The 22240-nt window shown below is 48.1% G+C and overlaps 1 protein-coding gene across 2 annotated transcripts in view; it reads right to left on the minus strand.

Annotated features, from left to right (window-relative positions):
* Window positions 1–1117: 1117 nt before the first annotated feature.
* The window catches only part of CCDC82 (coiled-coil domain containing 82), a 178644-nt gene continuing 157521 nt past the window's right edge, over window positions 1118–22240 (minus strand). For both annotated transcript variants that reach the window (XM_063951491.1, XM_063951492.1), the window contains exons 7-8: window positions 4724–4903; window positions 1118–2622 (exon numbers count right to left, since the gene is read on the minus strand). In XM_063951491.1, the coding sequence (XP_063807561.1) occupies window positions 2545–2622; window positions 4724–4903 (258 nt within the window). In that variant the 3' untranslated portion in view covers window positions 1118–2544. The remainder of the gene's footprint in view (window positions 2623–4723; window positions 4904–22240) is intronic.

The raw sequence follows: 22240 nt of genomic DNA on the forward strand, positions 1-22240 counted from the left end.
GCCCCCCCCCAGCGCCCTGCACCCTCAGTGACCGGAGTATGAAGTGTGTGAGAGGAGCAATGGCGCACAGCTGCAGTGCTGTGCGCTACCTTGGTGAAGACTGAGTCTTCATGCCGCCGATTTTCCGGACCATCTTCTTGCTTCTGGCTCTGTAAGGGGGACGGCGGCGCGGCTCCGGGACCGAACATCAAGGCTGGGCCTGCGGTCGATCCCTCTGGAGCTAATTGTGTCCAGTAGCCTAAGAAGCCCAATCCGGCTGCAAGCAGGCGAGTTCGCTTCTTCTCCCCTTAGTCCCTCGCTGCAGTGAGCCTGTTGCCAGCAGGTCTCACTGAAAAGAACAAATTCTAAGACTATAACTTTCTAAGAGCTCAGGAGAGCCCCTAGTGTGCATCCAACCTCGGCCGGGCACGAAATCTAACTGAGGCTTGGAGGAGGGTCATGGTGGGAGGAGCCAGTGCACACCAGGTAGTCTAAGATCTTTCTAGAGTGCCCAGCCTCCTTCGGAGCCCGCTAATCCCCATGGTCCTTACGGAGTTCCCAGCATCCACTAGGACGTTAGAGAAATTAAATTAAGAAACAGTTAGGAGGGTATTGTCTTAATAAACATGTAAACACCTTCATTCACAAACAACACCTTTACAAAAAAACCAAAAAACATTTAAAACATCTATATTTAAAATTGAAACATTTAAATGTTGATGGCCAATTATGCCAACAAAGTGTTCTTCAGGTATTTTTTGTTGACTTAATTGGTTATGAACATTATCATTCATTACACTAATTGGATTCGTAATTGAGGTGGGCTTGTGGACTTTAAACTGAAAGGTGTAATTTAATTTAATAGCAAAAAAACACATTGTTGTGCGTTTGTCCGCAAAAGTGTGCACTTTTAAGGGAAAATGTGTAAATCTACTAAAACTTCGTATTTTTACGATGAAGTATGTGTTTTTGCAATGGTTTCGCATTGCTGCGATCTCATTTGGCGTACGCCCACTTTGTGTAATACTGCGTACGAAATAGTAAAAATACGTTGGGGGCGGATGTTCGCAATTTTACTACATTATCGCAACTTTGCGAATATGTTGTGCGAACGAAAAACTTAGCGACCAACTCGGAATGACCTCCAATAATCATGTTTAATATGTTAAGAACACAGCTAAGAATGAACTAAAACCAATACACAATACATTAGATCCTGCTTCCCTGATGTCAGCCTGCGTGTGGGGACTCTCAGATGCTGGTCAGTTTCATGCAATGTTTGCTGTGGACAGAGAATACCATCCTCCTACCGGAGACTCCTTCCAGACAGGACTTTAAGGGCATCTATGGTACTACTACCCGACTTTAAACATCCTGATGTTGCTCTGCACCTTGCTGGAATTGAGAATTCCTTGGTCTAAACTGGGCGACTGCTTGATGTGATGGAGCAGTGGTCTCTGGTTGGACTTTCTCCAGCTCCTCCTTGTCTCTCTCTGCTATGATATTGGGTGGCGACTGGCAGGCATGATCATCCTTCGGATACATTCTGTGAAGCTTCCACCTAGCTGGCACATTTGGCTCTAGGGTTGACTCCTGGGTTTTTTATGCCTTTGTATACTGTATGTAGCTTTTCTTTATGTATTCCCCCCCCCCACTTTTTTTTGGCTTGGCTGCATTATCCTGTTTTTACTTGACCTGTAGTACTACAGGTCGTTTGTCCCTTCACTTTTGGCCTGGATGAAGGCAAAACCATGATTTCTACATGATCACCAACGTCAGAGTACGGCCAGATCAGACTTTATTACATCTGGCGTAGGTTTTATTTGTTGTATGGGGATCTAGGTATGCCATAAGTTTGGGGTATGGTTATACAGGTTAGGGGGCGGTTTTTAGTATTTGGGGTTTGTTTCTTCTTTTAGAAACACGTTAGAAATGTAATTGATCTGATGATTTTCATTATTCTGTCTTGGCATATGCCTGTTATAGAGCGGCTCTGCAGCAGCGATATATATATATATATATACATACATACAGATGGAGCTACACTAGCCGTGGCTCCGTCTGTATCGCCGGGAGCGTCCCCGTCCGCCTGAGCGCGAGCACGCGCCCATGACGGAGACTCACCCCATTCACTTGAATGGAGAGCGTCTCCATCTGTGTGCCCGGACAGAGACGCTCTGATTGGAAGCGTCTCTCTACACTCCCGGCGTGACTAGACGGACAGATCGCCTAGTCACGCCTAGAGTGCCCGTTTGCGATGGAGCCGCCTCAGGTGAGCACGGCTCCATTTGTATATTTGTTAATTTGTTTAGGTTGCCTAATTGATCTCCAGTTTACATGTGACGTTGGTTCCAATACTATATTGGCTTTCTGTCACGTGCACCTGAATGGCGCCTTCAGCAGCTTGCGCGGTTATTCTTTTCATTTGTATATCTCCTGCTATGTACCATGTCTCTCCTTTATTGTCAAATCTTCCATAAAAATGACTCAACTAAAAACATATATAAACATCTTGTTAAATGGCTTTCCAAATAATACAACTGTATATCAGCCATATTTCACGGGCTAGCTTATTAGCAACGCCAGATCCTCTTCCTGGAAATAATCGGCATCATTCAAATATTCTTCAAGACAATCAACTTCCTGCAAAGAGGGAAAATAAGATGATATTAAACTGTAGCAATTAATTTATATAGGGGGCCACATGAAAAATCTGAACTGTGTTGCAGGGCCGAACCAATGATGCCGATGTTACTTGCGGTGGTTTAGACCGCCACTGTTAGAATGTGATTCCATACTTAGTGGTATGTGGTTGTACTAATAAATTTGTGGTTTTATGCACTGTGGTGCACACCCCTTCTTTTTAATTGAGTTGCACACATTACCTGACGGATACGGGAATAAGGGGAAGACGCCAACCTAATTAAGAAGGTCTTAAGTGCACCAGGTCCAGCGCTGGGTATTTATGGGAGAAAATTAAGAGACAATCGAACCTGGGACTTGTTGTTCCACAAGCAGTACTTGTGGTGCTGACTGAGCAGCGCGCTGTCAGGCAAGGAAGGATGACGGACATATCAGGAGGCGCCTTGGGAACATGCTGGCGGTGACTGACAGGGGAGGGGGGCGATGGGGAACGATTGTGTCCTGCAGGATGTGCTGTGAGTCACTTGTCCTGTGTGCGCCTCAGCCAATAGCATTTCAGTATTGGCTGAGGCACACATAGGACTGTGATTCACAGCGCGTCCTGCAGGACCCGAGCATACATGGTGCAGGGAGCCTGTGGCCGGAGAGGGGCCGGACAGGGATTGCCAAAGGGCCGTATGTGGCCCGCGGGCTGTACTTTGCCCAGGTCTGGCATACGTCATCGATATGACTTGAGATGGGGTCTGCAATCCATGGGCGTTTCGGGGTGGAGACTGGGAGGTGACCTAAAGTGATTTCAAAAAGAGGAGGTGTCATGAGCGTTTCATGAGCGTGTTTCGGCATACTGCTTAGATCTCTTTTGCAGCACCGCGCCACAGTGGTCATATTTTGGGATGGTTACGAGGGAGATGCTGCGCTAGGCAGGTGCTGCTCTAGGAGTCGATGTTGAGACTGATGGTGCATCAATGGTGGTGTGATCAGATCCACCAGTACCGGTAAGCATTGCTCCGACTGGAAAGTAGGCGGGTGCCAGAAATTGCCTCATGTGGTCTAGCCATGCGCCCCAAAGACATCACTGCACGGCCTGCACTAGGACATCAGAGTGTGATCCTCTGTCGTTAATTACTCAAAAGTTAAAAATAGTCCCTCAGAACTTGGGGGTTCCAAGAGAGGGTGCATGAAATATAAGTTATATAATACTGTATAATTAGTGTATGGTATCCGGATGACAGATAGACAATGTCTAAGTAGACAATCAATAGGTCGATACCATATGGCCGACACGCATGAGGTTTACAGGCGCAAAAAGGTCAAGATGAAAGCTCGACAATGCTTAAGGTCGACGGGTAGAAAAGGTCGACATGACAATGTTTGACAGACAAATGGTCGATGCATTTTTTTTTTGGGGGGGGGGGGCTGGGTACATGTTTTCCCAACATTTGCTTGCTTCATTATCCATGTGGACTATGAAAGGGAATAGTAACCTGTGGTAGCAGAGCGAGGCGAGCCTGCTGGGATATATGTTTTACGGATAGTGGTTACAGGTTTTTTTTTTTTTCGGGGGGGAAGGGGGGGGCGGGAGAACTTGTGTCGACCTTTTGTACCTGTCGACCTTACCCACTGTCCACTTTTTGTATACGTCGACCTAATGCATGTCAGGACGAGATTCAAATTGTATTCCGCCGGCAGCCACTAGATGGCGCCCAAACGGAGCTATTCAATTGTAGCTCCGTTCGGCCGTGATGGCTGCTGGCGTCTGCATTTCAGCTCGCACTACCCCAGGGGTGGCAAGCTGAAGTGCACGTAAAGTGACCCGTTTGGGCACCTAAATGGCACTGTCCAGGATTATGCTCAGCACTCTGGTCGGGTTTAGCCACTTTATGCAGCTAAAGCCGACCTCTATGGGCGTGATATCCGCACAATAAAAATAAACAACTGAATGGCGCCCCGCGATCTCCCGTCACTTTAGATAGGAGATCAAGAACGCAAAACATTTGAATTCCACCCAATGAGTATTGTCAGTAACTGTGTTATGCCAACAGCTGACTAACGCTATTATAGCTTCATATCTCATTGCCTATATACTATGTAAGTACTTTACCTTGTTAATAAAATCATCCTCGTCCATCTTAGATAAAGCTCGCATCACTAATTCTTTTCCAGAAACGTCCTTAGCTTTATCAAGGAATGGAGCACAGCGCAGGGACAGAAAGTATTTGTAGTGTCGAAGCTGGTGGTATACTTTGCTACGACTGGCACAAACAGCGCCGACAAACAATACCTAAATAAATATAAACATGTTGGAATGTGTGTGAGCTCTGTTATTTCTGCCCCAAATTAAGTATTAAAGACGGATTTATTAAAAGGTGATATTTAAAAGTTTTGCAAACATTCCTTCTATTATATCTTTTGATTAGGCCAGAGGTTTCCAAACGCGGTCCTGAAGGTAGCCTACCAGTCCAGGTTTTAATGATATCCATGCTAACTCACAGGTGACTTAGGGCCTAATTCAGACCTGATCGCAGCAGCAAAATTGTTCTCTAATGGGGAAACCATGGGGTAAATTTACTAAGATGGGAGTTCTATTTAAGATGGGATGTTGCCCATAGCAACCAATCAGATTCCAGGTATTATCTTCTAGAAGGTGCTAGATAAATGAGAAGTAGAAGCTGATTGGTTGCTATGGGCAACATCCCATCATAAATAGAACTCCCATCTTAGTAAATTTACCCCCATGTGCACTGCAGGGGGTGGGGGGCTTAGATATAACATGTGCAAAGAGAGTAAGATTTGGGTGGGGTGTGTTCAAACTGAAATCTAAATTGCAGTGTAAAAATAAAGCAGCCAGTACTTACCCTGCACAGAAACAAAATAACCCACCCAAATCTAACTCTCTCTGCACATGTTACATCTGTCCTGAAGGTAGCCTACCAGTCCAGGTTTTAATGATATCCATGCTAACTCACAGGTGACTTAGGGCCTAATTCAGACCTGATCGCAGCAGCAAAATTGTTCTCTAATGGGGAAACCATGGGGTAAATTTACTAAGATGGGAGTTCTATTTAAGATGGGATGTTGCCCATAGCAACCAATCAGATTCCAGGTATTATCTTCTAGAAGGTGCTAGATAAATGAGAAGTAGAAGCTGATTGGTTGCTATGGGCAACATCCCATCATAAATAGAACTCCCATCTTAGTAAATTTACCCCCATGTGCACTGCAGGGGGTGGGGGGCTTAGATATAACATGTGCAAAGAGAGTAAGATTTGGGTGGGGTGTGTTCAAACTGAAATCTAAATTGCAGTGTAAAAATAAAGCAGCCAGTACTTACCCTGCACAGAAACAAAATAACCCACCCAAATCTAACTCTCTCTGCACGTTACATCTGCCCCCCCCCCCCCCCCCTGCAGTGTACATGGTCCTGCCCATTAGAGAGCAATTTTTTGCTGCTGCGATCAGGTCTGTATAGGGCCCTTAATTAGTACCTCAGTCCGTCCATCTGTTAAGTGCTTGGGAACCACTGGATTAGGCTTTAAACTACAAGGTGTAACAGTGGTCACCAACTTTCTGATGGAAAAAAAAGAGGAATTTGGTACTTACAGATAAATCCATTTCTCTGAATCCTCTAGGGGACACTGGAGTCATATACAGTAGGGGTGTGAAGCTTGCAACCGGAGGTGTGGCACAATCTAAAAATTAGCATTGTCTGCACAGCCGGCTCCTCCCCCTTCACATCCCTCAGTTTGGAAAATTTGACAGAGAGAGCAGGACATGAAACTAGAGCACATGGCGAGGAACCGAACCGTACAACATATCAAACAGCTTCCAAGAAACTCTTAACAGAAAAAACCAACGCTGTTTGCACGAACTGTTTGAACAAGAACCTTGAACACAGCAGGTTGACAGCACCGAGGCGGGCGTCCAGTGTCCCCTAGAGGATTCAGAGAAATGGATTTATCGGTAAGTACCAAAATCCTCTTTTCTCTTTCATCCACTAGGGGACACTGGAGTCATATACAGTAGGGGACGTCCCAAAGTTATCCCCCAGGGAGGGAGTGCTGTCAGTGGTCTGCAGAACTAAACGTCCGAACTTAGAGTGTCCGGACGCAAAGGCATCAAACTTGTAAAATTTCGCGAACGTGTGGGCTGAGGACCACGTCGCCGCTCTGCAAAGTTGAGTAGTGAAAACACCTCTGATGGCCCTCCACGAGGCACCCACTGATCTGGTAGGAGCACCCGTCTGAACCGAAACCTGTTTGCCACAGGAACCCTAAGCTTGCCAAATGGCAAGTCGAATCCATCTAGACAAAAGCTGCTTAGATGCTGGTCAACCCCTCTTTGGCCCATCATAAAGAACAAACAATGGTCCGACATTTTGAAGGCCGACGTAACTTGTACGTATACCCGTAATGCTCGGACAACATCCATGGACACTTCCCCATCTGCGAGACTCTGAAAAGATGGGACCACAATTGGCTGGCTTACGTGAAACCCCGAAACCACCTTAGGAAGGAAACCTGTTCTTGTACGGAGTTCTGCTCTAACCCCATGAGACATTCAAAGGACTCTTACACGATAGGGCTCCCAACTTAGAAACCCGCCTGGCCAAAACCAAGGCAAGCAATAACGTGACCTTCCAAAAAATTTAGTTCAGCTCTGTTCTTGCTAACGACTCAAACGTTGGAGATCTGAAAAATTCCAACCCAAATTAAAGTCCCATGGCGCATTTGTAGGGCGAAAAAGGGGGTTGTATCCTCAGAACCCCCTGTAAAAAGGCTTGAACCTCTGGCAAGAATGCTAACCGCTTGTTGACATAGGATGGAGAGAGCCGAAATTTGAACGTTCAAAGAGCCCAGCCTTAGTCCTATATCTAGACCGGTCTGAAGGGATAGCAAAAGTCTGGATAAGTGGAAGTTCGTCGAATTCCACCCACGTTCTTGACACCAGTCCATGTACATCTTCCAAATCCTGTAGTAGTGCATGGCTGTGACCGGCTTCCTAGTGGTAATTATCGTAGGAACGGTCGTTCTTGGTATCCCTCTGTTTCTTACAATAGCCCCGCCGTTAAACGCAGCCTATGTAGGTCTGGTGTTGGAACAGTCCCTGAGATAGCAGGTCCTCCCTTTGAGGTAATTGCCAACGATCTTCCACCAGTAACCCTCGCAGGACTGAGTACCAACTCCTGTGGGGCCAATCTGGTGCAATTAGAAGTGCCCGTACTCATTCTCGGTTCAACCGTTTCAGAACCCTGGGTATGAGTGGGAAAGGTGGATAAATAAAAACCCTCCTGTAACACCAAGGAAGTGTTACTGCGTCCACTCCTTCTGCTGCTGGATATTTTGTCCTGGACACAGATCTGGGCAGCTGATGGTTTCGCCGAGACGCCATTAGATTGACTAGAGGTAGACCCCATCTCCTCACCACCCTGTCGAAAATCTGTGGATGTAGGCACCACTTTCCCGGATGCATGTCCTGGCAGCTGAGATCATCTGCTTCCCCGTTTTCCATGAACACTGCCGAGAGGATGATGTTTGGCCTTTCTGCCCACAACAAGATCTTTGTGGCTTCCATTAACGCCATCCTGCTCCTTGTTCCCCCTTGATGGTTTATGCAGTCGTCGTGACATTGTCCGACTGTATCTTTAAGTGTTGACCCATGACTAGGTCTGCGGCTAAGAGAAGCGCATTGTAAACTGCTCTCAGTTCGAGAATGTATTTGGGCAGGCTGCCCTTCATGTTCTAAGCCCGCAATAACTGACTGGATTTATTCCATCCTGAATCTGCAAACCGTTAGGACTTTGTACCACTAGGACGGCATCCCAACCGCTGAGACTGGCGTCCGTTGTCAGGATCCTCCAATCTCAAATGCCGAATCTCTTGCATGCTGTGAGATTCTTTTGCAACGACCACCAAATCAGTAGGTTCGTATGTGTGCTGGAAGTTGGATTCTTCGATGCAGAAGCCAGTGCGAATCCGCTCCCTGAGCAATGAGTTTCATCTGGAATGGTCGGGAATGAAGTCTGCCGTACCGGAGAGCTGTGAATGACGCCACCCTCTTCTCGAGAAGTAGCACACAGAGGTGTAGAGAAACCGTCTGTTTCCTTAGTACCTGAACCACTAACCTTTGTGGGTCCTGGATCTAGTGCTCTGGTAGGAATACTCTCAATTGTATAGTGTCCAAGATGAGACAGAGGAATTGAATCCGTTGAGTTAGCATGAGGTTGGATTTCTGGAAGTTCACAATCCACCCATGTTGAATGAGACTTTGATGAGATGCTGAGCATCCTTTATCAGCTGTTTCTGAGATGAGGTCTATATCAGTAGATCGTCTTGAGAAGGTATGATCGTGACCCTCAACTGTCTCAATCCTGTCACCACTATTGTTATGCTCTTTATAAAGATTCTTGGGGCTGATGATAGACCGAATGGCAGGAACCTGATTCGGTAGTGATCCCACACTGGCGCAAATCTTAAGTAAGCTTCAAATCCAAATCCAAATCGGAATATGAAGGTAGTTTGCATTACCCAAAGTTTTGAATAAAATCCCGTTCCTCATTGAGGGTCAGGGACTGACGACTTAAACCTTTGTATGTAGGAGTCTTGAATATGCCTTCTGTAACGCCCCTGCTCGCAACGGGCACCCTAGGCCCTCGCACTGCTAATAAACAGCCTGAGTGTACACTCTTGTAACTCTATACTGTAACCCTGGGAAATCTCTTGCTGACCCAGACATCTCGTGATGTTTTGGCCCAGACGTCCCCAAGGTGGACCCCAGGTGAGCAGGGAGACCGTCATGTCATGGGTTTGTCCTGCTTTTCTGGTGTCGACTGTCTTCTGGCTAGGTACAACAGCGATCGAATGAACTTAAACACTGGTCCGGAGCAACCTCCTCTAACGTGTGAAGTGGTGCTTGAGTATGAAATAGGTAGAACTGTAGATTTCACTGTAGTTGCCTGCAAAATCCACTTGTCGAACTCATAAAATAACATCTAACCCCCAAAATGGAATAGCCTCTACTCCCTGGAATCGTAGACCACTAGCCATTCTCTGAGCCATAAAATTCTTCTAGTGGAAATGGCCGAAATTGAGATGCGGGACGCTATTCTACTAGCGACCCTTGAAGTCTGGCACATATAAGTTGCTGATTTTCGAATATGCTCCGCTAACTGAGAAATTTCCTCCAGGCTACTTTCTTACGCCCAGCCCATGCGACAAATGTGCTGTTATAAAATAAGAATTTACTCACCGGTAATTCTATTTCTCGTAGTCCGTAGTGGATGCTGGGAACTCCGTAAGGACCATGGGGAATAGCGGGTTCCGAAGGAGGCTGGGCACTCTAGAAAGATTTCAGACTACCTGGTGTGCACTGGCTCCTCCCACTATGACCCTCCTCCAAGCCTCAGTTAGGATACTGTGCCCGGACGAGCGTACACAATAAGGAAGGATTTTGAATCCCGGGTAAGACTCATACCAGCCACACCAATCACACCGTACAACTCGTGATATGAAACCCAGTTAACAGTATGAAACAACTGAGCCTCTCAACAGATGGCTCAACAATAACCCGATTTAGTTAACAATAACTATGTACAAGTATTGCAGATAAACCGCACTTGGGATGGGCGCCCAGCATCCACTACGGACTACGAGAAATAGAATTACCGGTGAGTAAATTCTTATTTTCTCTGACGTCCTAGTGGATGCTGGGAACTCCGTAAGGACCATGGGGATTATACCAAAGCTCCCAAACGGGCGGGAGAGTGCGGATGACTCTGCAACACCGAATGAGAGAACTCCAGGTCCTCCTCAGCCAGGGTATCAAATTTATAGAATTTTGCAAACGTGTTTGCCCCTGACCAAGTAGCAGCTCGGCAAAGTTGTAAAGCCGAGACCCCTCGGGCAGCCGCCCAAGATGAGCCCACCTTCCTTGTGGAATGGGCATTGACAGATTTTGGCTGTGGCAGGCCTGCCACAGAATGTGCAAGTTGAATTGTACTACAAATCCAACGAGCAATAGTCTGCTTAGAAGCAGGAGCACCCAGCTTGTTGGGTGCATATAGGATAAACAGCGAGTCAGATTTTCTGACTCCAGCCGTCCTGGAAACATATATTTTCAGGGCCCTGACCACGTCTAACAACTTGGAGTCCTCCAAGTCCCTAGTGGCCGCAGGCACCACAATAGGCTGGTTCAAATGAAACGCTGACACCACCTTAGGGAGAAACTGGGGACGAGTCCTCAATTCTGCCCTATCCATATGGAAAATCAGATAAGGGCTTTTATAAGACAAAGCCGCCAATTCTGATACTCGCCTGGCAGAAGCCAAGGCCAATAACATGACCGCCTTCCACGTGAGATATTTCAGATCCACGGTTTTTAGTGGTTCAAACCAATGTGATTTTAAGAAACTCAACACCACGTTGAGATCCCAAGGTGCCACAGGAGGCACATATGGGGGCTGAATATGCAGCACTCCCTTTACAAATGTCTGAACTTCAGGTACTGAAGCTAGTTCTTTCTGAAAGAAAATCGATAGAGCCGAGATCTGTACCTTAATGGAACCCAGTTTTAGGCCCATATTCACTCCTGCTTGCAGGAAATGCAGAAATCGACCTAGTTGAAATTCCTCAGTTGGGGCCTTTTCGGCCTCACACCATGCAACATATTTCCGCCATATGCGGTGATAATGATTTGCTGTAACCTCTTTCCTGGCTTTAATAAGCGTAGGAATGACTTCCTCCGGAATGCCCTTTTCTTTCAGGATCCGGCGTTCAACTGCCATGCCGTCAAACGCAGCCGCGGTAAGTCTTGGAACAGACAGGGCCCCTGCTGCAGCAGGTCTTGTCTTAGCGACAGAGGCCACGGGTCCTCTGAGATCATCTCTTGAAGTTCCGGGTACCATGTTCTTCTTGGCCAATCCGGAACCACGAGAATTGTGTTTTACTCCTCGCTTTCTTATTATTCTCAATACCTTTGGTATGAGAGGCAGCGGAGGGAACACATAAACTGACTGGTACACCCACGGTGTCACCAGAGCGTCCACAGCTATCGCTTGAGGGTCTCTTGACCTGGCGCAATACCTCTCTAGTTTTTTGTTTAGGCGGGACGCCATCATGTCCACCTGTGGACGACCCCACTGATGTACAATCATTTGGAAGACTTCTGGATGAAGTCCCCACTCTCCCGGGTGGAGGTCGTGTCTGCTGAGGAAGTCTGCTTCCCAGTTGTCCACTCCCGGAATGAACACTGCTGACAGTGCTAGTACATGATTTTCCGCCCATCGGAGAATTCTTGTGGCTTCTGTCATTGCCATCCTGCTTCTTGTGCCGCCCTGTCGATTCACATGGGCGACTGCCGTGATGTTGTCTGACTGGATCAGCACCGGCTGGTGTAGGAGCAGGGATTTTGCTTGACTTAGGGCATTGTAGATGGCCCTTAGTTCCAGAATATTTATGTGAAGGGAAGTCTCCTGACTTGTCCATAGTCCTTGGAAGTTTCTTCCCTTTGTGACTGCCCCCCAGCCTCGCAGGCTGGCATCCGTGGTCACCAGGACCCAGTCCTGAATGCCGAATCTGCGACCCTCCAGAAGATGAGCACTCTGCAGCCACCACAGAAGAGACACCCTGGTTCTTGCAGACAGGGTTATCAAGCGATGCATCTGAAGATGCGATCCGGACCACTTGTCCAACAGGTCCCACTGAAAGATTCTGGCATGGAACCTGCCGAATGGAATTGCTTCGTAAGAAGCTACCATCTTTCCCCAGGACCCGCGTGCAGTGATGCACAGATACCTGTTTTGGTTTCAGGAGGTCTCTGACTAGAGAAGACAACTCCCTGGCTTTCTCCTCCGGGAGAAACACTTTTTTCTGGACTGTGTCCAGAATCATCCCCAGGAACAGTAGACGTGTCGTCGGGACCAGCTGTGACTTTGGGATATTCAGAATCCAGCCGTGCTGGCGCAGCACTTCCTGAGATAGTGCTACTCCCACCAACAACTGTTCTTTGGACCGTGCCTTTATTAGGAGATCGTCCAAGTACGGGATAATTAAAACTCCCTTTCTTCGAAGGAGTATCATCATTTCCGCCATAACCTTGGTAAATACCCTTGGTGCCGTGGAGAGTCCAAACGGCAGCGTCTGGAATTGGTAATGGCAATCCTGTACCACAAATCTGAGGTACTCCTGGTGAGGATGGTAAATGGGGACATGTAGGTAAGCATCCTTGATGTCCAGGGAAACCATGTAATCCCCCTCGTCCAGGCTTGCAATAACCGCCCTGAGCGATTCCATCTTGAACTTGAATTTTTTTATGTACATGTTCAAGGACTTCAAATTTAAAATGGGTCTCACCGAACCGTCCGGCTTCGGTACCACAAATAGTGTGGAATAGTAACCCCGGCCTTGTTGAAGTAGGGGTACCTTGATTATCACCTGCTGAGAATACAGCTTGTGAATTGCCGCTAGCACCGCCTCCCTGTCTGAGGGAGCAATCGGCAAGGCAGATTTTAGGAACCGGTGGGGTGGAGCCGCCTCGAATTCCAGCATGTATCCCTGAGATACTACTTGAAGGATCCAGGGATCCACCTGGGAGCGAGCCCACTGATCGCTGAAATTTCTGAGGCGGGCCCCCACCGTACCTGGCTCCACCTGTGGAGCCCCACCGTCATGCGGCGGACTTGGAAGAGGAAGCGGGGGAGGACTTTTGTTCCTGGGAACCTGCTGTCTGTTGCAGCCTTTTTCCCCTACCTCTGCCTCTAGACAGAAAAGACCCTCCTTTTCCACGCTTGCTTTTCTGGGTCCGAAAGGACTGAACCTGATAAAATGGCGCCTTCTTAGGCTGTGAGGGAACATGGGGTAAAAATGCTGACTTCCCAGACGTTGCTGTGGAAACTAGGTCGGAGAGACCATCCCCAAATAATTCCTCCCCTTTATAAGGCAAAACTTCCATGTGCCTCTTGGAATCTGCATCTCCCGTCCACTGACGAGTCCATAAGCATCTCCTAGCAGAGATAGACAATGCACTTACTTTAGATGCCAGCCGGCAAATTTCCCTCTGTGCATCTCTCATATATAAGACTGAATCTTTTATATGGTCAATCGTTAGCAGAATAGTGTCTCTGTCTAGTGTGTCAATATTTTCTGACAGTTTATCTGACCATGCAGCGGCAGCACTGCACATCCAAGCTGACGCAATAGCTGGTCTAAGTATAATGCCTGAGTGTGTGTATACAGACTTCAGGATTGCCTCCTGCTTTCTATCAGCAGGCTCCTTAAGGGCGGCCGTATCCTGAGAGGGTAGTGCCACCTTTTTTGACAAACGTGTGAGCGCTTTATCCACCCTAGGTGGTGTTTCCCAACGTGACCTATCCTCTGGCGGGAAAGGGAACGCCATTAGTACCTTCTTAGGAATTACAAATTTTTTATCAGGGAAAAGCCACGCTTCTTCACACACTTCATTTAGTTCATCTGATGGGGGAAAAACTACGGGTAGTTTTTTCTCCCCAAACATAATACCCTTTTTTGTGGTACCTGGATGTAAATCAGAAATGTTTAACACCTCTTTCATTGCCTCAATCATGCAGTGAATGGCCCTGACAGGCATTAGGTTTGACTCATCGTCGTCGACACTGTTATCAGTATCCGTGTCGACATCCGGGTCTGCAAACTGAGGTAGCGGGCGTTTTAGAGCCCCTGACGACCCCTGAGGCACCTGGACAGGCACGAGCTGAGATCCCGGCTGTCCCACATTTGGCATGTCGTCAAATTTCTTATGTAAAGAATCTATACGTGCACTCATTTCTTTCCATAAGTTCATCCACTCGGGTGTCTGCCCCGCAGGGGGTGACGTCCCATCAAAATGCATCTGCTCCGCCTCCACCTCATTATCCTCATCAAACATGTCGACACAGCCGTACCGACACACCCCACACACACAGGGAATGCTCAACAGAGGACAGGACCCACAAAAAGCCCTTTGGGGGGACAGAGTGAGAGTATGCCAGCACACACCAGAGCGCTATATATATACAGGGACTAACTGAGTTATGTCCCTAATAGCTGCTTTTCATATAATATATATGTATATATACTGCCAAATTTAATGCCCCCCCTCTCTTTTCCCTCTTACTGTTACTGTATATTGCAGGGAAGAGCCAGGGAGCTTCCTTCCAGCCGAGCTGTGAGGGAAAAATGGCGCCAGTGTGCTGAGGAGATAGGCTCCGCCCCTTTTTCGCGGCCTATTCTCCCGCTTTTTATGGAACTCTGGCAGGGGTATTTACCTCATATATAGCCTCTGGGGCTATATATTGAGGTATTTTAGCCAGCCAAGGTGTTATTATTGCTGCCTCAGGGCGCCCCCCCCCAGCGCCCTGCACCCTCAGTGACCGGAGTGTGAAGTGTGAGAGGAGCAATGGCGCACAGCTGCAGTGCTGTGCGCTACCTTGGTGAAGACAGAGTCTTCATGTCGCCAATTTTCCGGACCATCTTCTTGCTTCTGGCTCTGTAAGGGGGACGGCGGCGCGGCTCCGGGACCGAACACCAAGGACTGGGCCTGCGGTCGATCCCTCTGGAGCTAATGGTGTCCAGTAGACTAAGAAGCCCAATCCGGCTGCAAGCAGGCGAGTTCGCTTCTTCTCCCCTTAGTCCCTCGCTGCAGTGAGCCTGTTGCCAGCAGGTCTCACTGAAAATAAAAAACCTAAGTCTATTCTTTCTAAGAGCTCAGGAGAGCCCCTAGTGTGCATCCAACCTCGGCCGGGCACGAATTCTAACTGAGGCTTGGAGGAGGGTCATAGTGGGAGGAGCCAGTGCACACCAGGTAGTCTGAAATCTTTCTAGAGTGCCCAGCCTCCTTCGGAGCCCGCTATTCCCCATGGTCCTTACGGAGTTCCCAGCATCCACTAAGACGTCAGAGAAAATGTGATTTTAATGCAGTGTGCACCCTGCGACATGACATATCCTTTAAGGCGGTCCCGTTAGGCATAGGTGACATTTGTCAACGAGGAGAGGGATACGAATAAATCGAAAACTCTCTGGTTCCTGAACTCCTTACGTCAGGAAGCGTAGGACCTACATAACCGCTTTTATAAGGGAATCTAAGCTCCTGATCTAAGGCAGACTCAATTATCTCACCCTTTCATCTATAATAAGACCCTCATCCTCCTTCGTGTAAGATGGGGAGGGTTCTCCGAAACGCCTTGCTCACATTGCATAATGCTTGCGCAGGAGGGATTAAGTTAAATCAGAATACCTCCATGGTCTTTGATAATCCCTCAGCCCCTTTGACTGCTGTTTGCGGGATTTTGACATTTCTTTTGAAAGCTTTGTCAGAGCTTGACCTGGCGGAACCGTGCTCCCGTGTTGAGCGCCTTTAACTAAACAGGAAACGCATACCCGGGAGTCACCCAAACTAGCGCTGATTTTATTACAGTTTGTGCACGCATAATAAGCTCTTGGTAAGTGCTTTTAACATTTGAAGCCTCACCCTAGGGAGCGCTGCTTAGTGCTTTCCACCTTTATAATAGGAACAGAAAGACCGTAACGGGTGATGGATATTGAAGGTACACCGGATTCATCTAGCTGGATTTTTATTTTTTTTACATACTACAGATGGGTCCCCGGTTATCTAGACTAGTTTTCTGCGCATAGGCACAACATGACTTATTAGCATAAAACCCTTCGGCTATTGTTCTCGAACAATACAGCAGGGGATTAAATCATTACAGCAGGGAATTAAGTCCGACTGGCCAGTCTCCTAATCCTATTAAAGGTCAAGATAAATGTGGACCCATCCGTATATAAAAAAATTAAGTAATAATAATAATAATAATAATAAAAATAATAATAATAAAAATATCACCAGCCGTTGTCACCCTCGCACACCCAACTGTATTTCAGTTCTGGGGTCGGGTTTGTGATCCAGTCGTTCCCTTTATTTCGTCGGGATCCTTTGTTTAGAAGTCCCTTGAAAATATATATATCCAACTCTTTGTTAGAGTACATTGAAAATCCATTGCAGCAGAGTCCTAATATATAAAAATAAGAATTTACTTACCGATAATTCTATTTCTCGTAGTCCGTAGTGGATGCTGGGGACTCCGTCAGGACCATGGGGAATAGCGGCTCCGCAGGAGACAGGGCACAAAAGTAAAAGCTTTAGGATCAGGTGGTGTGCACTGGCTCCTCCCCCTATGACCCTCCTCCAAGCCTCAGTTAGGATACTGTGCCGGGACGAGCGTACACAATAAGGAAGGATTTTGAATCCCGGGTAAGACTCATACCAGCCACACCAATCACACTGTACAACCTGTGATCTGAACCCAGTTAACAGCATGATAACAGCGGAGCCTCTGAAAAGAAGGCTCACAACAATAATAACCCGATTTTTGTAACAATAACTATGTACAAGTATTGCAGACAATCCGCACTTGGGATGGGCGCCCAGCATCCACTACGGACTACGAGAAATAGAATTATCGGTAAGTAAATTCTTATTTTCTCTGACGTCCTAAGTGGATGCTGGGGACTTCGTCAGGACCATGGGGATTATACCAAAGCTCCCAAACGGGCGGGAGAGTGCGGATGACTCTGCAGCACCGAGTGAGAGAACTCCAGGTCCTCCTCAGCCAGGGTGTGCCCCTGACCAAGTAGCAGCTCGGCAAAGTTGTAAAGCCGAGACCCCTCGGGCAGCCGCCCAAGATGAGCCCACCTTCCTTGTGGAATGGGCATTTACATATTTTGGCTGTGGCAGGCCTGCCACAGAATGTGCAAGCTGAATTGTACTACACATCCAACTAGCAATCGTCTGCTTAGAAGCAAGAGCACCCCGTTTGTTGGGTGCATACAGGATAACAGCAAGTCAGTTTTCCTGACTCCAGCCGTCCTGGAAACATATATTTTCAGGGCCCTGACAACATCTAGCAACTTGGAGTCCTCCAAGTCCCTAGTATCCGCAGGTACCACAATAAGCTGGTTCAGGTGAAACGCTGACACCACCTTAGGGAGAAACTGGGGACGAGTCCGCAGCTCTGCCCTGTCCGAATGGACAATCAGATATGGGCTTTTGTGAGACAAAGCCGCCAATTCTGACACTCGCCTGGCCGAGGCCAGGGCCAACAGCATGGTCACTTTCCATGTGAGATATTTCAAATCCACAGATTTGAGCGGTTTAAACCAATGTGATTTGAGGAATCCCAGAACTACGTTGAGATCCCACAGTGCCACTGGAGGCACAAAAGGGGGTTGTATATGCAGTACTCCCTTGACAAACTTCTGGACTTCAGGAACTGAAGCCAAAATCGACAGGGCCGAAATTTGAACCTTAATGGACCCCAATTTGAGGCACATAGACACTCCTGTTTGCAGGAAATGTAGGAATCGACCGAGTTGAAATTCCTCCGTGGGGGCCTTCCTGGCCTCACACCATGCAACATATTTTCGCCAAATGCGGTGATAATGTTGTGTGGTCACCTCCTTCCTGGCTCTGACCAGGGTAGGGATGACCTCTTCCGGAATGCCTTTTTCCCTTAGGATCCGGCGTTCAACCGCCATGCCGTCAAACGCAGCCGCGGTAAGTCTTGGAACAGACATGATCCTTGCTAAAGCAAGTCCCTTCTTAGTATCTCTTGAAGTTCCGGGTACCAAGTCCTTCTTGGCCAATCCGGAGCCACGAGTATAGTTCTTACTCCTCTCCTTCTTATAATTCTCAGTACCATTGGGTATGAGAGGCAGAGGAGGGAACACATACACCGACTGGTACACCCACGGTGTTACCAGAGCGTCCCAGCTATTGCCTGAGGGTCTCTTGACCTGGCGCAATACCTGTCCAGTTTTTTGTTCAGACGGGACGCCATCATGTCCACCTTTGGTCTTTCCCAACGGTTCACAATCATGTGGAAGACTTCCAGATGAAGTCTCCACTCTCCCGGGTGGAGGTTGTGCCTGCTGAGGAAGTCTGCTTCCCAGTTGTCCACTCCCGGAATGAACACCGCTAACAGTGTTATCACATGATTTTTCGCCCAGCGAAGAATCCTTGCTGCCATTGCCCTCCTGCTTCTTGTGCCGCCCTGTCTGTTTACGTGGGCGACTGCCGTGATGTTGTCCGACTGGATCAGCACCGGTTGACTTTGAAGCAGAGGTCTTCCTAGGCTCAGAGCATTGTAAATTGCCCTTAGCTCCAGTATATTTATGTGGAGAGAAGTCTCCAGACTTGACCACACTCCTTGGAAATTTCTTCCCTGTGTGACTGCTCCCCAGCCTCTCAGGCTGGCATCCGTGGTCACCAGGACCCAGTCCTGAATGCCGAATCTGCTGCCCTCTAGTAGATGAGCACTCTGCAGCCACCACAGAAGAGACACCCTTGTCCTTGGAGACAGGATTATCCGCTGATGCATCTGAAGATGCGATCCGGACCATTCGTCCAGCAGATCCCACTGAAAAATTCTTTCGTGAAATCTGCCGAATGGAATCGCTTCGTAAGAAGCCACCATTTTTCCCAGGACTCTTGTGCATTGATGCACTGACACTTGGCCTGGTTCTAGGAGGTTCCTAACTAGCTCGGATAACTCCCAGGCTTTCTCCTCCGGGAGAAACACCTTTTTCTGGACTGTGTCCAGAATCATCCCTAGTAACAGCTGACGTGTCGTCGGAATCAGCTGCGATTTTGGAATATTTAGAATCCACCCGTGCTGTCGTAGAACTACTTGAGATAGTGCTACTCCGACCTCCAACTGTTCTCTGGACCTTGCCCTTATCAGGAGATCGTCCAAGAAAGGGATAATTAAGACGCCCTTTCTTTGAAGAAGAATCATAATTTCGGCCATTACCTTGGTAAAGACCCGGGGTGCCGTGGACAATCCAAACGGCAGCGTCTGAAACTGATAGTGACAGTTCTGTACCACGAACCTGAGGTACCCTTGGTGAGAAGGGCAATTTGGGACATGGAGGTAAGCATCCTTGATGTCCAGGGACACCATATAGTCCCCTTCTTCCTGTTCGCTATCACTGCTCTGAGTGACTCCATCTTGATTTGAACCTTTGCATGTAAGTGTTCAAAGATTTCAGATTTAGAATAGATCTCACCGAGCCGTCTGGCTTCAGTACCACAAATAGTGTGGAATAATACCCCTTTCCTTGTTGTAGGAGGGGTACTTTGATTATCACCTGCTGGGAATACAGCTTGTGAATTGTTTCCAATAATGCCTCCCTGTCGGAGGGAGACGTTGGTAAAGCAGATTTCAGGAACCTGCGAGGGGGAGACGTCTCGAATTTCCAATCTGTACCCCTGGGATACTACTTGTAGGATCCAGGGGTCCACTTGCGAGTGAGCCCACTGCGCGCTGAAACTCTTGAGACGACCCCCCCCACCGCACCTGAGTCCGCTTGTACGGCCCCAGCGTCATGCTGAGGACTTGGCAGAAGCGGTGGAGGGCTTCTGTTCCTGGGAAGGGGCTGCCTGCTGCAGTCTTCTTCCGTTCCTCTACCCCTGGGCAGATATGACTGGCCTTTTGCCCGCTTGCCCTTATGGGGACGAAAGGACTGAGGCTGAAAAGACGGTGTCTTTTTCTGCTGAGATGTGACTTGGGGTAAAAAAGTGGATTTTCCAACTGTTGCCGTGGCCACCAGGTCCGATGGACCGACCCCAAATAACTCCTCCCCTTTATACGGCAATACTTCCATGTGCCGTTTGGAATCTGCATCACCTGACCACTGTCGTGTCCATAAACATCTTCTGGCAGACATGGACATCGCACTTACTCTTGATGCCAGAGTGCAAATATCCCTCTGTGCATCTCGTATATATAGAAATGCATCCTTTAAATGCTCTATAGTCAATAAAATACTGTCCCTGTCAAGGGTATCAATATTTTCAGTCAGGGAATCCGACCAAGCCACCCCAGCGCTGCACATCCAGGCTGAGGCGATCGCTGGTCGCAGTATAACACCAGTATGTGTGTATATACTTTTTAGGATATTTTCCAGCCTCCTATTAGCTGGCTCCTTGAGGGCGGCCGTATCTGGAGACGGTAACGCCACTTGTTTTGATAAGCGTGTGAGCGTCTTTAATTTTCTATCGGGGGAAACCCACGCATCATCACACACTTCATTTAATTTATCTGATTCAGGAAAAACTACAGGCATTTTTTTTCACACCCCACATAATACCCTTTTTTGTGGTACTTGTAGTATCAGAAATATGTAACACCTCCTTCATTGCCCTTAACATGTGTGGCCCTAATGGAAAATACGTTTGTTTCTTCACCGTCGACACTGGAGTCAGTGTCCGTGTCTGTGTCGACCGACTGAGGTAATGGGCGTTTTAAAGCCCCTGACGGTGTTTGAGACGCCTGGACAGGTACTAATTGGTTTGCCGGCCGTCTCATGTCGTCAACCGACCTTGCAGCTTGTTGACATTATCACGTAATTCCCTAAATAAGCCATCCATTCCGGTGTCGACTCCCTAGAGAGTGACATCACCATTACAGGCAATTGCTCCGCCTCCTCACCAACATCGTCCTCATACATGTCGACACACACGTACCGACACACAGCACACACACAGGGAATGCTCTGATAGAGGACAGGACCCCACTAGCCCTTTGGGGAGACAGAGGGAGAGTTTGCCAGCACACACCAAAACGCTATAATTTTACAGGGACAACCTTATATAAGTGTTTTCCCTTATAGCATCTTAATATGTAATAATATCGCCACAAAAATGCCCCCCCTCTCTGTTTTAACCCTGTTTCTGTAGTGCAGTGCAGGGGAGAGCCTGGGAGCCTTCCCACCAGCAGTTCTGTGAGGGAAAATGGCGCTGTGTGCTGAGGAGAATAGGCCCCGCCCCCTTTTCGGCGGGCTTCTTCTCCCGTTTTTCTGACAACCTGGCAGGGGTTAAATACATCCATATAGCCCCAGGGGCTATATGTGATGTATTTTTAGCCAGCATAGGTACTTTCATTGCTGCCCAGGGCGCCCCCCCAAGCGCCCTGCACCCTCAGTGACCGTTGGTGTGAAGTGTGCTGAGAGCAATGGCGCACAGCTGCAGTGCTGTGCGCTACCTTAAGAAGACTGGGAAGTCTTCAGCCGCCGATTTCTGGACCTCTTCTCTCTTCAGCATCTGCAAGGGGGTCGGCGGCGCGGCTCCGGTGACCCATCCAGGCTGTACCTGTGATCGTCCCTCTGGAGCTAGTGTCCAGTAGCCTAAGAAGCCAATCCATCCTGCACGCAGGTGAGTTCACTTCTTCTCCCCTAAGTCCCTCGATGCAGTGAGCCTGTTGCCAGCAGGACTCACTGAAAATAAAAAACCTAACAAAACTTTTACTCTAAGCAGCTCTTTAGGAGAGCCACCTAGATTGCACCCTTCTCGGCCGGGCACAAAGATCTAACTGGGGCTTGGAGGAGGGTCATAGGGGGAGGAGCCAGTGCACACCACCTGATCCTAAAGCTTTAACTTTTGTGACCTGTCTCCTGCGGAGCCGCTATTCCCCATGGTCCTGACGGAGTCCCCAGCATCCACTTAGGACGTCAGAGAAATATCCACTAGAGGGAGCAGTGTTCTATCATAAAAAAACTCGTTCCTCTGCTATGACTGGTCTGGAAGCCTGACTATTCTAAAGGGGGCGTATACC

This window comes from Pseudophryne corroboree, chromosome 2 (genome assembly GCF_028390025.1).
Source record: "Pseudophryne corroboree isolate aPseCor3 chromosome 2, aPseCor3.hap2, whole genome shotgun sequence".
NCBI lineage: Eukaryota > Metazoa > Chordata > Amphibia > Anura > Myobatrachidae > Pseudophryne > Pseudophryne corroboree.